This window comes from Solea senegalensis, linkage group LG11 (genome assembly GCF_019176455.1).
Source record: "Solea senegalensis isolate Sse05_10M linkage group LG11, IFAPA_SoseM_1, whole genome shotgun sequence".
In the NCBI taxonomy this organism is placed as follows: Eukaryota; Metazoa; Chordata; class Actinopteri; order Pleuronectiformes; family Soleidae; genus Solea; species Solea senegalensis.
The window spans coordinates 11,813,473-11,828,938 of NC_058031.1; the positions used below are offsets into that span (position 1 = coordinate 11,813,473).

The 15,466-nt window shown below is 41.5% G+C and overlaps 1 protein-coding gene and 2 long non-coding RNA genes across 3 annotated transcripts; 2 read left to right on the top strand and 1 right to left on the bottom strand.

Annotated features, from left to right (window-relative positions):
• Positions 1-708: 708 nt before the first annotated feature.
• On the bottom strand, positions 709-10,478 carry LOC122776806. The gene is made up of 3 exons (XR_006361268.1): positions 10,417-10,478; positions 2,899-2,982; positions 709-2,355 (listed from the first exon to the last, which is right to left on the bottom strand). It is a non-coding gene; the product is annotated as an uncharacterized LOC122776806 (long non-coding RNA).
• On the top strand, positions 2,364-8,161 carry LOC122776807. Its single transcript, XR_006361269.1, has 2 exons — positions 2,364-2,543; positions 7,441-8,161. It is a non-coding gene; the product is annotated as an uncharacterized LOC122776807 (long non-coding RNA).
• A 24-nt stretch (positions 10,479-10,502) lies between the features above and the next one.
• gpr157 (G protein-coupled receptor 157) lies at positions 10,503-14,800 on the top strand. The gene is made up of 4 exons (XM_044037528.1): positions 10,503-11,072; positions 12,827-13,040; positions 13,159-13,353; positions 14,286-14,800. The coding sequence occupies exons 1-4, from the start codon at positions 10,696-10,698 to the stop codon at positions 14,544-14,546; spliced, it is 1,047 nt and encodes a 348-aa protein (XP_043893463.1). The 5' UTR covers positions 10,503-10,695; the 3' UTR covers positions 14,547-14,800.
• The last annotated feature ends 666 nt before the right edge of the window (positions 14,801-15,466 follow it).

Genomic DNA, 15,466 nt, shown 5'->3' on the forward strand with positions numbered 1-15,466 from the left:
ATCTGCAGTTCTCCTGCTTACACCCTCACAGGGGGTGGGTGCTGCACTGCCAGCAGACAAAACTGCCGCACTCACCTGATGTTCCTTGCACCTCACTTTCTGCCCTCCCCCACCTTCTACCCTCCTCCTCTTCCCTCCTCCTCCTTCCTCATCTCCAATTTCTCCACTGTAGTCTCTCTCTAAGGTACAGTTGCCCAGCACAGCATCTCACCAGCATGCTTTGCACCTCTGTGATTCTGCTACCCCCACCCTCCTCTCTCCTGCTGAAAAAGTATGCAGCACATGCTCTCACTATCCTCCTTGAGCGATTTGCCTGAGTGAAGATAGAGCGAGAGAGAAAGAGAGAGGGGGAGGGAGGGAGGGAGAGAGAGAGAGAGAGAGAGCAGCAGAACAGCAATCCTGCAGTGTCCTGCAGCAGTTGAGTTCCTGCAGTGCTGGCCTCTAGCAGCACACATGCACAAGTGCGTGCGTGCGCACACACACGCACACACACACACACACACACACACACACACACAGGACTATCATCCTGTTTCAGACACAGACAGTCTCTCAGTCACATGACAATGTGGCGGGGAACGTGAGACAGATGAGACGGTCACTTTGGACTGGACTGAACTGATACGTTCTGCCCAAAAGGAGGCAATGGCAAGATTAGCCTTTTGCCCCCCCCCACACCCACCCCCCCACCCCCCACACACACACACACACACTCCTGATGGTGCATTGTCCCATTCCAGTCCCGATGATGTAATCAATGCAGCAAGCATTGAACTTGCTGGGCTCAGGGTTCCCTCTCCCCTGATTCCCCCCCAGAGTGACACAGATGCAAAGGAGACAGGTCTCACCTGCAATCTGGGTCCCAGGTAGAAAGACAACTTAATTAAATCTTTATTTGATTTGATTTTTGATTTCCTTTCTGGCTATTGAAGGGCAAAAAAATGATTTCCTCCAAGCGAGCTAGCTTAATCATTGTCCAGATTTCCCTCATCTTGTGCAAACATATAGCTTGTGCTCCCACAGATTAAGATCCAACTCAGTCTGCAGAACTACAGCTGTGCAGTTCCACATTACCACTCCTGATAAATGACACTATCTGCAGGCAAGTGCGCATCATCTGCTCTCCTACAAAGTAGCTGTGCTGCTTCCATGTTGGCCGTCAGAGGGTAAAAGACAAAGCTCAGAGTAAAGCTCCAAAAGAGTTATTTCTTGGCGGTACATCATAGTGACTTTGCTCTTTCATTGATAAGGTCGTCAATGAAAGAGCTGCAGTGAGGAGCAGTGCCAGTGAAATACAGTGTGCTGCTTTAGAGATGCTCAGGCAGCCACACTCAGACCTTATTGTATAGCAGGTGAGTTTTGCTGAGCTGGTTTCTTGCTGCTGCACCCAGATTCTGCCTAGTGATCAACTTCTGCTACAGCAGTGATGAACTAGCATTACTCCTCCTCTAGTAAAAAAAAAAAAAAACAAGACTAGCATCAGAGCAGCTCCGCATAATGAGCACTTGTGATTGGTGAAGGTTTTTCACAGTGGATGCATCTCACTGACAACAGTAAACAGCCTTCGCATCAGAGAGGATTCTTTCTCCGCTGCTTTTAAATTCAGATTTGACATTCAACGGCTTCGGGAAAATATTCACATTTTGCACGTATCTCTGCTTTTGTATTTCCTGCGACGGTTATGGTCATATAATTGATTCACATTTGTAACTGACGTGACCTACTGCGAGTACTGTACAACAGGACTTAATGAATCAGCAGCTTTCATTAATATGGAGTGCCGGTGCAGGGTTACAGCGTCTATAAACTATTCATTCTGCTGGCGTTAAAGATAACGCAGATCAACTTGCTGATATGAGTATGAATGAAATCCAATGCTGCGGATGAATTTTAAGATATTAAATTGACTTTAATCTACTCGGCATCAACCCGGGGTCAGCATTAGCCAAGAAAGACAAACGACACCATGAACGGCTTTCAAAGTGAAAGAGGCCAGTGTGTGCGGCACAAGTGGATTTCTAAAAGATATATGACACATCAACAAAGATCTGCCGAGTCAATGCTTTCCAAAAAACACTTTTCTCAATTTTTCTCAATGCTTTTTCATTCATCTCCTTAATCTACTTTAATCTATTGTTAAACGTGTCCTTCCTGTGTTGAATGTGTGCATCTTAACTGACTGAAGCAGGCTGAGTCATGCTGGGTCTTTTCTGGGTTTCCCCCCTCTCTGATCCTCTGCTCCTCCCCCTCTGGCCTAGGAGCAGGCTCATGCAGCAGGTCCGGCTTGTGGTGCTGTGTTGGAACATGTCTTGACTTGTTGTGCTGCCTGAGAGTAGCAGAGGGAGAGAGAGAGAGCTGCACACAGACACAGACAGAGAGAGAGAGAGAGAGACTGTGGGTCAACAGTTTGCCAAGTGAAGTGACAGACACACGCAAACACGGGAGAGAGGCCTGGCGGCAGCACCCACTGACCCACTCCTGCTGATGTCAACACTGGCTGAAGACGAGCGTGGATGGAGGAGCCACCGCTGCCTCGCTGCCCGGTGAGTGTCAAATCTGTGCGTGAATATAACTGAACATGTCTGTGAAACAGAACAGCTCTACTGCACTTCAGAAACTTTGATTAGTGTCTGGAAATCAGAAGAAGCACCAAAGAGGCCTTCAAATCTGCCTAATAACATCTGAGGCTGACTGGCGAATGAGTGAGGAAATGTTCATCTGAAGTGTCTGCATCTTGGCGCTAGAGCACAATGCCATGGTAACGAAAAACAAAGGTTACACACACACACACACACACACACACAGTAACCAGTCACACAGTGGCACAGTAACCTCCACACATACAAACACAGACACAGACAGACAGACAGATAGACGGAGCAGGGCACCACCACTGACCCTTTCACAAGTCTGCAGGGATTCACTGAGCTCAGTCTGATTAGAGTTTGATCCTCACAGAAGATTAGCTGATTTTCTTCCTGCCTGCAGGAGACACAGACGAAACGCAGACAACAAAGAGTTAAAGTGGTCAGAGTTCCTCATGTCTTCTGATTTGTATCTGCTTAAATACCAACAAGAGGAAGAGACAGATAGATAGATAGAGAGAGAGAGAGAGAGAGAGAGAGAGAGAGAGTGCTGATTTTAGTTTATGCTTGTGTCCTAGTTATGCTCAATCATAACTAGGGCTGGGAATGAATTTTTATTTAAAAAGTTGATTGTATAAATAGATATATCTGGACGTCGATTTAACTTTTCTATTAGTATTATTATTAGATACTTCTAATAAATTACTTTACACATGACAGAACCAATAAGTTCATATTGTAATAATAAGTTTGTAATAGGCAGGTCATATTTTGGTCATATAATCACCAGGTAATAGCTTGGTAATAACAAAGAAATATGTGCCTTAACTTATACTTTATGCAATATCAATTTTGCTTCATAAACATTTTCATGCGACATAAATAAACTTTTGTTAATCTATAGTGTTTCTAATTACCAAACATGGTATAACTGTAATAGTATGTCCTTTTTTTTACCACACTGTCATCATTAGTAATAAATGCTAACCTACGTTTTATTTTTAAGCTACAGGACATTTTTACAGACTTAAAGCAGTTTAATGAGCATAAACAAATATATTGATCTTATCCACAGAGTTGTTTGATTTAAGTTGTCTGCGTTTTATGTCACATCTTTGCATTTTTCACTGACGCTGATGACATTACTCCTTAGGTACAGAAATTTGATTCAGAATATTGGTATCAAATGTCCTTGCGATGGACTGGCAACCCTGTCCAGGCTATGACACCCCCAGCTAGGACTGGCTTCAGCGGCTCCATGACCCTCATGTAGAGGATAAAGCGGGGGGACAAGGAATAAATATTGATATCAACATCAATGACTCGATATTAGGTGATAAAGAGGAAGTCTGGTCTTTGAGACATGGAGTATTATTAGATTACACCCGCTGCACATCGACCAGCAGATAATGCCAATTGTATGTGAACCACAGTGTCCACAGTGCGACACATAAATCACAGCGTGTTACTGATTAGCTCCGCACTGAAAACCCATGCACACATCAATCTCACACATCAGTCAAATTATAATGTCCCGTGCACAAGGATCGGTGTATTTAACCTGTGTGTCGCCAAGCAAGCCGACAGTTACTGAGGCAACTCTGTGTTCTGGTAACCAAGGACAGTGTGTGCCATTGAATTATTAACACAACAGTTTGACACAACACTGATAAACAAACACATGATCCAAAATATGTATTTAAAAGATTGAAAGGAAAAAAAAAACAACAACTCATGACCCCTGGTTTTACTGCTTCTGAATGTTTTCTATCAAGATAAAAAGGCCTGCAGTGTTGATCTTGAATTGATCATTTGAGATGAAAAACAAAATCAATACACATACAGTATGTAAAACCTGCTAAGCTCCAGTGCCAGGCTTGATATCAGAAACATGGCTCTACAATTATTACTAACATCATAACAGTTAGTTTAAGGCTGATTAGGTCTGAGGAGTGGAAGTGGAGCAGGAGAGCGTGGCTGTAGGAGCAACCACAACGTGTGCACAGTGGAGGATGTGAAGTGTGAAGTGAAGTAGACAGCTGGGTGAGTTTGTTTTTTTCCATCTGAGGCCTGACAACAGAAGGAGCCAGTATATTCATAAAACATAGGTGACATAGTCTATAGGGTTGGCTAGGTGTGTGTGTGTGTGTAATCGTGATGTGATCTTCACTGGTGCTGAGGAGAATTGCTGCTTGAACGTGTCAGGAACTGTAAACTCAAGAGGGAGACCCATGGAGACTTAAATGCAACTACGACACAAACACTGTGTGCGCTATGTGAACTATAGCATGCAGATGTTATATATACGATATGTATAAATAATCTAAATGATTTCTTTCCCACTGCTCTCTTTCATTTAGGCCTTTCACTATACAGTAAATATTGTGGGAGGTATTTAAGCGTATTAATTAGCAAAACAAAACATGGAGGTGGCACATTAGGATCTGACATTTCATACTGACTGAACAATTAGATGGACAATAATCAATGCTTATAATAAACACGAGTTACAGTCCAAACAGGACTTCATTTGAAGCCATGGCTGACAAAGCAGGTCATTATTGTTTCAGGATTTGTAGGAATGAGCCACTATTCAGTATCAGTGTCGCTGTGATCCTGGTCAAAAATCAGGATCAGATATCAGGAAAACATCAAATCTGGTGTGAACCAAAACCCCTACATACTCAGGGATCACGGGTGTCTTTTCTCATTTTAGTTCAGGGGCCACAAACAGTGCAGTTTGTTTTGCATTTAATGAAGTATCTTTTCACAAATGTAAGTAACATTTCTTGAGAAAAATAAGGTCAATTTCAACAACATAATGCCTAACTTTACCATTAACACATGTGAATCTACAAAGGCACAAAACACAGAAAATATAGTATTTCACATGATGATTAGGGGCCAGATTGGACCCTCTGGTGGGCCGATTCTGGCCCGCAGGCCATATGTTTGACACTCCTGACATAGATACATATAGATAACAGAAAGAAAGACAATCACATCAGATGAGTGAAACTTTGTAAAAAATCTGTATCAGGGTGATAATTATATTGACATCTACACCAGACTTTGATGTCTAATGCCAGTATCATCAGACATGAAAAATGAGCAGCAAGTATAACTTTAAACATTATACATACTCACATTTTGTACTCGAGTGGAGGCAAATCAAATAATAACAATATTATATATATATTCGTTTTCTGTTTATGCAGCTTCATACTGTATTTTTCCTTTGCCTATGTGAGGGTGAACTGAATAACATTGACACATGACCAATTTTAGACCACGAAAAATCAATCAATAATGAAAATGATATCATTCTAATCATTCGGTTTCATCCATTTCTCTGGCAACAATGCAGTGACAGCTATGTTTACATTCATGCCTATAATTTCATCCGATAACAATGCAGTCTCAACAAAGGTGTGTTAAAGCTGACAGTTAAACCTCCAGGTCCCCATTTAAAATAAATACGTTCTTGTTTAGACAACAGGACGGAAATATGGAGACAAAAAGGCTGAACCCAGCACGAGGCCTGAGACGTCTGTGGGCAGATTAGAGAACCGAGGCTCAGCGTCTCTGCTCCTGCTGCTTGTGTTTACCGTGTGAAGCAGTGAAGCAGTGAAGCAGCCACTCATTCATTTAGAACTGGGTGTTGTTTTCACTGGTATTCCTCAATCCTCTATTAGAGATTACGTCAAGCTCCGAGCAGGATGGAATTCCTGTCGTCATGTGCTCAGTGAAGGCAGTGTCTGGCTCACCACAAAGAGACACAGTTGTTTGGACGCTGAAGACAGGTTGAGAGGCGTCCTTTTGTTTGTCTGCAGACACCACAGGGGCAGACAAGGTATTTCATATGGATTTCTTTGGAATATCAGTTTTCACTGACATCATATGATGTCCAAATGGTCAATTAAGGAATTTTTTAGTTATACAAGCAAAGACTTTATCATAAAAGACACAGAGGGCCACAGAGAGCCCCCACTGTGGAAGTCAGCAGTAAAACTAAGGGCGTATGTTTTCCAAACTTCCCCCCCGACACCTCTCCGTCTCCTTCATAATTCCCCCTCTTCCCCGATTGGGTGGATAACACTGTCGAGTATCCATGTTGTCCTGACAGCAGAGCAGAGTCCACAGGGGGAGAGGACAGTATGGAGTGGTAGGTCGGCTCAAAATAGCACTGCAGCGAGCAAACACAAGCGACAGGAACGACATTTTCGTTGTCATACCTTGACTCTTAGCGGAACTTTCTCGAAATATGGCCTTCTGATATGAAAATAGACACACGAAAAACATGAGAGAAAAGTCAAACTGTCCTTTTTGTTGCTAAAATAATGAGTCATGGTAAGTCTATTCTTAGATCAGCCGTGGTGCTTGTGTTTGTCCAAGTTGTGTGCACTTAAAGTGATGCTGCAGAAATTGCTAGAAAAGGTATCAAGGATCTGTTTAGGGAAGGAGACTTGGGTCACTACAGGAGGAGGAGCGTATACTCATCAGTGCTAAGGATGAGACGACACATTACTCAGTATCAGTAATATCGGGAAATGGAGTAAATGCTTCACTAAAGAGAGAAAACCCCGCCAAGGATGAGAGTGCGAGCTGCAAATGTCTGCCCCACAATAAGAGCAGTTTTTAAATGTTGTTTGAAAGACTATTATCAGCGATCGGTATTCATTCACAATCATAGCAACTGTGTTTATGCATCACAGTGATGTAAAAGCTGAGGGAGGAGGGGCGTCTGACAGTATCTTTATTTTAGATTAGGAAGATTAAGTGCACATGGAAATGTGGTCAAGTTGATTCCATGAAGCAGTTTCTACTCAAACACTATTTTCTGCTTCTTCTACAGAGCCTCTAGATGTCGGCGTGTGACCACACCGTCCCCCACCACAAAGCTGGGCATGGAAAAGTGTGAGCGTCCACAGAGCCAGACTCACAGGTGGAGGCAGGCGGCGGGATGCGGGGTGCTGTGGGTGTTTCTCTGGCAGTGTCTTAGCTGGTTGTTGTGAGGAGTGAGAACGAAGCAATCAGCAAGTATACTGCCGCAGAAATTCTTCACAATAAAAAAGCCCCGGGATCTTAGCCGCTCACGTCTGCGAGACAAATGAGAGTGAGGGGAAAACGCGGATCAGCAAAGTGAGTGCAGCAAAGCACGCGGTCCTCCTGCTGCTACTGTAAGTTTTCACACGTGTGCTGACACAGTAGAAATTAACCAGAGCTATAAACAGAATTAACCGATGATAGATGGCCTGTTTTCATTTACGGCCTGTGAAATGTTTGGGATCGAGGTGTCAAACTTTATTTAACACTTGGTCCTCTGCTGCCATCTTGTGACAGAAAACAGCTTCCCACCACACATAATGTTCTTTTTCATAGAACATTTGTATGAACTAGTCATTTGAGACAATCCATAAATTCCTTTCACTGAGAAAACTTTTGGGATTTCATATTTTACAGTTGCAAATGCACGTTGTGTGTATTTCTCTGGACGTTATCACATAACAAGTGGATATGGTCAGTTGTAGACTAATAATGTGGCTTTTAAAAAAATAAAGGTTTCATAAAAGCGATTTATAATTGTCTTCTGTTTGTTTTCACATCTATCTATCTATCTATCTATCTATCTATCTATCTATCTATCTATCTATCTATCTATCTATCCATCTATCACACATACAGCATATTTTGTCTACAGTATTGTGTGGATTGTGTGGTGCCTGCAGCAGGACCTCAGTGTTCCTTTGCAGAAACACTGAGGTCCTTCTCTCACATGATGGCGTCGCTGCTTTGCTGCCCCTCAGGTCTTTGGTAAAAAAGCAAAGACTTAACCGCTGCTCGTCAAAACGTGGTCAGACGTTTTTTTCTCATGCTTAAACCCATCATGAATATACTTTTTTTGTGATTCTGGTGCATATGCATTCAATCCACAAGCTTAATATTGAGAATAATTTCAATTAGTGCCTAAGTTAACGGTGCTGCTTCTTCCTCTTCCTCAAATTATTTTGTTTTGTTTCCTCTTTTTTTTTTATTTAAGAGTGATTTTTTTTTCATGACTGTGAACTTCTCTAAAATAAGTTCCTACCTTAGTTTCACTGGAAAATGTAATTAAATATTGAAAATATTTCTTAGTTCACAGCATTAGTTAAGAAAAAGATATTCAATAGTCAATGGAATTTGATTTAATATTATTCAAGTATATCATTTTACAGACAACTTGAATCTCTCATTTGCGATTCTGTTTTAAAACGATTATTTTACCATTTGTATCCTTGAATTTGGAGTCAACGTGTGCAAAAAACCGTAACATAAAGAATCAGTATTTATCTTTAAAGACATTACGAATTTGGGGAAGTGGTTTCAGACAGTTTTTTATCAAGAAGTGAGGACACGTTTTTTTTATTTTACAAAATTCATATAAAAGATATATGACTTTTTATTTTATCTGCTCTGTGTTTACATGAGGAAAAGGATCTTTATAGTCATGATACATCTGAAACTGCCCAACAAAATTTGTGGTGTGATGGAGAGTCGATCAGAGCTGCTGCAATTACGTTTTCATGATGGTGGGAGGAAAATGGAGAGATCGGACGAAACCAATGCAGAAACGGGAAGAACATACCAACTCCACACAGAATGGAACTCAGCACCTGTTGCCACTAATCCACTAACTAATCCATGTACCGCCCAAAACTTGCAGATAACCCATGTACCAAATTTATGGAATCTAATAAAATATGACTTTTGACTTTTCTAAATACATATTTATGATGTGTTGTGATTATTTGTAAACTCAACACAGGGATTCTCAGTTATAGCCAAAATGACAGTCCCAATGATATTTTCATCAATATTGAGACTATGCTTATTTAGCAGATTTATCTACTGCGGATTGCAACAGATGCAAACACCTTCCCGCCATCATCATCGTCAGGGAATGACCTTGGGCTTCACAAACCAGAAATAATGTCACAGTCCAAAAAGGTTCATTCTAGCTCACAATATAAGACTCTGACTTCATTCTTTTCCTTGGCTTCAGAGGAAGACTGCAGGAAGTGCAGTTGAAAGTGTAAAGATAAACAAACTTACACTAGCCAAGAAAGGGAATGTAGCCAGAGGAGAAAGGATGTTGTTCATCTTCATTTGCAAGGTGGAAAGTGCACACTCTAATTTGTCCATTCTGGCTTGCTGTAGAAATATGTATCACAAGATGGCGGCCTCTGTAAAGCAAGGCCCTTGCCTAAAGTGCATAAGTACATGTTTTTGAACCAGCTGGTGAATTCATAAGGAAAATATTACGGACTACAACAATTTTTAGTAAAATAAACTATTCTGATTATCAATTCATCTGTTTGAGTGTTTTTTTTCCATTATTAAAACAAGTTTTCTGATTTCCAGCTTCTTAAATGTGAATATGTTCTGCTTTCTGTGCTCCATGTAACAAAGAAATCATTCAAATTGAATCATTTTGGTTCTGGACAAAACAAGACATTTGAGAACATCATCATGTCCACATTTTGTCCAACATTTTATGGATAAAACAATAAAATAGTCGTCAGATTATTCAATTATGAAAATAATCGTTAGTTGCAGCCCTACTTAATACATAAAGCTTCAGTTGTCTTGACAATGTCTACAGGCCTTAAATTACTGCCATGTGATTGGCTGTTGACAGTGTACCTAATAAAGTGGCTGGTGAGTGTATAATGGAAAAGCCATGTTAACAAAGTGTCTTCAGCTCTTATGATTCAGAGCCTGTGTGATGCAACAGTTTTACCAGGCTCCCTCACACCAGCAAAGATCACTAGAGCCTAAAATAGAACTTTACCGGTCACTTCTCCGCCAGCTGACTCCAACTTCTGCTGCTCTGGGTTCCGGGTTGGCGCGTGGAGGAGGAGGAGGAGGAGGAGGGAAGAGCTTAAAGCCTGGAGGAAAAGATTTGTGTGGCTGCCTTTAAAAAGAAAACATGAAGTAAGTCCGTGGAGTCACATGGCTCGAGTGGACTCGGCGTTTCACAAGTGTCCCAGTGTGTTTAAAGAAGAGTGTAGCACGAGTTGTATGCGCGTCCATGCGGTGACAGCAGCTGTTTGTCCAATCACTCGCGACGATGGCAAACGGAAATGAGACGGTTGTTTACTTTTCTGAGCAGGTGGTCGTGCTGTGTTCCTGCGCGCTGTCGTTCGTGGGCTCCTCTCTCATCATCGTCACCTTCATCGCGTGGTCAGATTTACGCACCACTCCGCGGAGACTGCTGGTCTTCCTCTCCGTGTCGGACTGGTTGTCCGCCGTCTCGTACGCATACGGAGTGTGGAGCGTTTTCCGCACGAACTCGGTGGACTGCGTCGTCCAAGGAGCCGTGTCCACTTTCGCAAACACCAGCTCCTTCTTTTGGACTGTGGCCATCGCCATTTACCTGTACGTCTTCATCGTCAGGTCCAGCCAAAGAGTCGCTGACAGTCTGGTGCTGGTTTTTCACCTGGTCAGGTGAGTGTCTGCTGCTGCTACTGCTGCTACTACTGCTGAGTATGGACTGTACTTTTATCTATAAAAAGCACTAGATACTATTCATAGTAAAAGATGTGTGTGTGTGTGTGTGTGTGTGTTCATGTGTATACAGTGTACATGGGTATATATATATGTATATATGTGTATGTATGTGTATATATATATATATATATATATATATATATATATATATATGTATGTACAGTATGTATGATATACTGTATACATGACCAATGCCAATCTTTAGAAACTAGAAAGAGCATGGCCTATATATCATGAGCAGTTTAAGAGAGTTAAAGCTGCAGTCTGTAACTTTTTTGTTGTTGTTGATTTTATTGAACAGAAACATGCACACCTTAATTGAGCTGTGGACTCGAAGCACTAATGTGATTACATGACGTTAAGAAAACCATATGACTGTCTTAGTAAGAAGTGTTCATCCTCTCAAACTCCTGACTTTAAATTACATTTTTTACGGGCACTTCTTTGTGTTTCTAGTCGTACGCCAACCTGTTTGCACCTTTCTTGTTTGTTAGCACAGTGTGTAGCACAGTAATGTTCCCACCTTGCGACACAAGGTCTTAACACTGCTATAGTGAGAACGTGGAGCTGATGGGCTGCAGCGTGTGAATTCATTTGACAATGCTCTGACTTGTTTGTATTTCACAGTAACATTTTGTTGAATGGCACTTATGATCTTGTATCTTCAAGCTGCATTTTGTGGCTGTACTGCAGTTCACTTGTGCTGGACATGAGCACAATGTATGTAACTCAAATGCAGAGTATGGAGTTTGTTACATGCGCCTCAACATTCTCTTTAGCGTGACATTAATGAGCCATCTGTGTTGATTGAGAAGCTGTGAGGAGGCAGCAGTTTCACTGTATAATTGATCTATTTTTGACCACAGGAACATGTCTGTTGAGGTCATTCTAATTTTGTTTCTGTGAATTCTCAGTTGTTCTATTGAGCTGAAGATCACACAGCAGAGCCATTCATCGAGGCTTCTACACACAACACACACACAAATACAAGTGTGTACTTGTATTTGTTACCTCTTTAGAACCTTTTCTGGCATAAACACTGGTCCTAATGAGGCCAAACCTCTTTTCTGATTAAGTTTAGGGTTAACCCTAACCCCATCTAGTCTGGTCAGTAAGGGGCTGGTCAAGTGAAAAAAAATAAAAACAAATTTGGGGGGGAATGGCATTCGTTCAGTAGGGATGGTCAATATGAGCATAAAATTATATCATGATTTTTTTCCGTCATGATGTGGCAACGTCAATTTTTTTTATATTTCACAGAATTTCAAAATAAAGGCATTTGCATTGATATGGAGGGATGTATAGTTTACAATAAAATGAATTAAAGATGCAAATTAATTTTATTAATTTTAAAAAAACATACAGAAATAACTCCATAATGACTTATTATTAAAATGGCAGGCCACATTAAATCAATTAGAGGGCTACATGTGGCCCACGGGCCGCAACTTTAGGACCTCTGATTTAGAGTGTTCAATGAAGAAGGAGAAAACTGCTCCCTCAGGGAGGAACATGACCAACACGGCTTCCTCAGACACTAAAATAAATAATGTTATTGTTTAGCTGACACTGCAGTGTTGTGCACTGTGTCACACAAAAGCCTTAAGCTCAAGATAATCTACCACATGGAGTCACATGTCTTGTTGAACTCTGCAAACATTTACATGTGTAAAGCGTGTTGTTTTGTCCAGCTGGGGCGTTCCTCTCATCATCACTGTTGCAGCCGTGTGCCTGAACAAGATTGGCTATGATGCGTCTGAGGTGTCCGTGGGCTGGTGCTGGGTCAGCATCAATGCTCCTGACCGTGTCCTGTGGATGCTGCTGACTGGAAAGATCTGGGAGTTTCTGGCTTACCTCACCCTCCCTGTCCTCTACATCCTGATCAAGAGGCACATCCACATCGCGGTGAGGTCCAAACCAGGTCTCAGCCTGTTGATTGGTTTGTCCTCCGGCACAGTAAACTCACAGAAAAAATAAAAACAAACATTTTTTAATAAAATCTTGTGTCACGCTGCGTCCGCAGCATGCCGCCCTGTCCGAGTACCGGCCCATTTTGGCCAACAGGCCACCGTCCCACTCCTTCTCCTCCATGGCTGACAGGAAGCTGACATTCATTCCTATCATCTTCATTGTCCTGCGCATCTGGAGCACGGTGCGCTTCATCCTGCTGCTGGCGGGCTCTGCAGCCAGACAGAGCCCAGTGCTCGTCACCTTACATGTGAGTCAAGTATCTGCTGATCTCCTCTCACTTTAATGTTTATTCTGCGAGTCACTTGCCCTGTTAATGCTGCTTTATTTAGATTTTGTTAGTGTGTACAGTGTAACCCCCTTTTTTTTGCCATGACAATTCAAGTCAAAGGCCCCTTTGACTTGAATTGAATTGAAACTTGCAACTAACAAATATTTAGTCATTTAGTTGTTGATCAGTGTTTCTCAAACTTAGAAATTATGTTTTCAAATGTCTTGTTTTGTCCACAAACCAAAATAATTTCTTTTAGTTTTATGGAGTGAAGAAACTCCAATATTCACATTTAAAGAAAAATCGTTGGCGTTGTTTTAATTAGTACAAAATAATTTAGTAAATTTAATTTAGTAATCACTCGATACTAAAATAATTGTTGCAGCCCAGCAAAATAGTTTCTCACATCAAATGTCCAAATTAATCATTGTAATTAATCATTGTCGACTTTTATAGTGTAAGTTGCGGCTTTTGGTGCTCACTTTGGCAAGATATTAGTCATATTCGTTGATGTTAATAATCCTCTGAAATTATAACTGCTTATGAATGTGGGAAACTGGTGTATATAATGGCAAAAAAAAGTGATAATTACTTAGTGTTGAAGGTTTGAGGATATGATTGCCTGTGAATCACCACACAGTCGTCACGACAATTTCCTGAAAAGTTGCTCAATAATTATATCAACAGTTTTTCAATGGCAAAAACCTGCATTGCTAAATGGTTCAAAAATTTAATATTTTATAATGGAATAATATTTTATTTCATCATATTGCCAATTTGGGTGTAAAATCTTATAATTTTTGCATTAATATTATTCATAGGTATTAGTCGGTAAAATAAGAAATTTTAAATGTAATCATTTATAATAAGAATTTTTTGCTGCCACTCTATTCTTTCGTTTGCTCCCACAGGGTATTGGCAACACCTCACAGGGAGCAGCCAACTGCATCCTGTTTGTGTTGTTCACCAAGCCCATGCGCACACGCCTGTGCACGGCACTCTGCTACTGCTGCTCCAGGTGTCGAGCAGAGGGCCAGTACTCGCACGACGCCTCTCACAGGCTGCTGCCGAACCAGGACGCGTCCACACAGAGAGGAGGAGGAGGAGGAGGAGGAGGAGGAGGAGAAGAAGACGACGGCGGCAGCAGCAGCCGAGCTGGGAATCAAAGATGACGCCTGGTTCTGTGGATGAGGGGGAGAAGACGGGCGGCAGAGGCTTGTACGTGAAGTGCGTGGTGGCTCCACGGCCTCCTCTTCTCACCGAGCCTCATTAGAGCAAGTGCCTACAGAGAGGGATGGAGCTTCTGCTGGTGCGTGCATATGTGTGGCACAGGAAAAGTCACACGCCTGCACTTTGACTGATGTGAAGACTCTACGCCCGCTTTTGATGAAACATTTGAATATGACATAAATGACTCATCCAGATACTTTTTGTACTGTAGTTGCATTTTTTAAAGACCACGTAAGGAAGAAATTAAAATAATCTCTTGTGACTTTGTCACCTCAGGAATATGGCTGACTAACCACCTTGCCATAATTGAATGATTTAAAAATGAGGTTCACTAGGGCTTCGCGATTTCGAATATCTAATAGCGATTATTTTGACAGGAATTGCGAGTGTGATATATCAGAGGGAATTTTGACATCATTATTCGGATTTTCATTCAAAGAAACAAAGACGCCCTCTTCAGTGTGTAGAATAAGAGGTGTTTAGATCAAGACAGTAATTCTAAAATCTAAAATGATAGATTGTTCAGCTCTAACATACACACACACACACACAGACACACACAGACAGTGGTATCAAACTTCCTGTTCAATGTAGCGAAGCGACTTTCAGCATATGACCATGACACATACACATATCATTCAGTTTCAGATCTCTACAACATCAATATGGTTAGTCAGAATGCAGAATTCTAGACATCTTTAACGATCCTCAGTTGAAGATATCTGCATTGTCCTTTTTAGATTTCTCTCTGAATCTGGATTGTAGAAAAAGGTCCTGAACAGAAAACTAGAGCGTTTTTTTCCACTCTTTACTCCATATATGTTCTCAGCCTCTATTTTCCAACATAAACCGCGTGTGAAGG

Coding starts and splice junctions, on each gene's coding strand:
- gpr157 (XM_044037528.1), top strand. CDS start 10,696: ATGGCAAACGGAAATGAGACGGTTGTTTACTTTTCTGAGCAGGTGGTC. Junction 11,073..12,826: donor CTGGTTTTTCACCTGGTCAG/GTGAGTGTCTGC, acceptor TGTTTTGTCCAG/CTGGGGCGTTCCTCTCATCA. Junction 13,354..14,285: donor CAGTGCTCGTCACCTTACAT/GTGAGTCAAGTA, acceptor TTGCTCCCACAG/GGTATTGGCAACACCTCACA.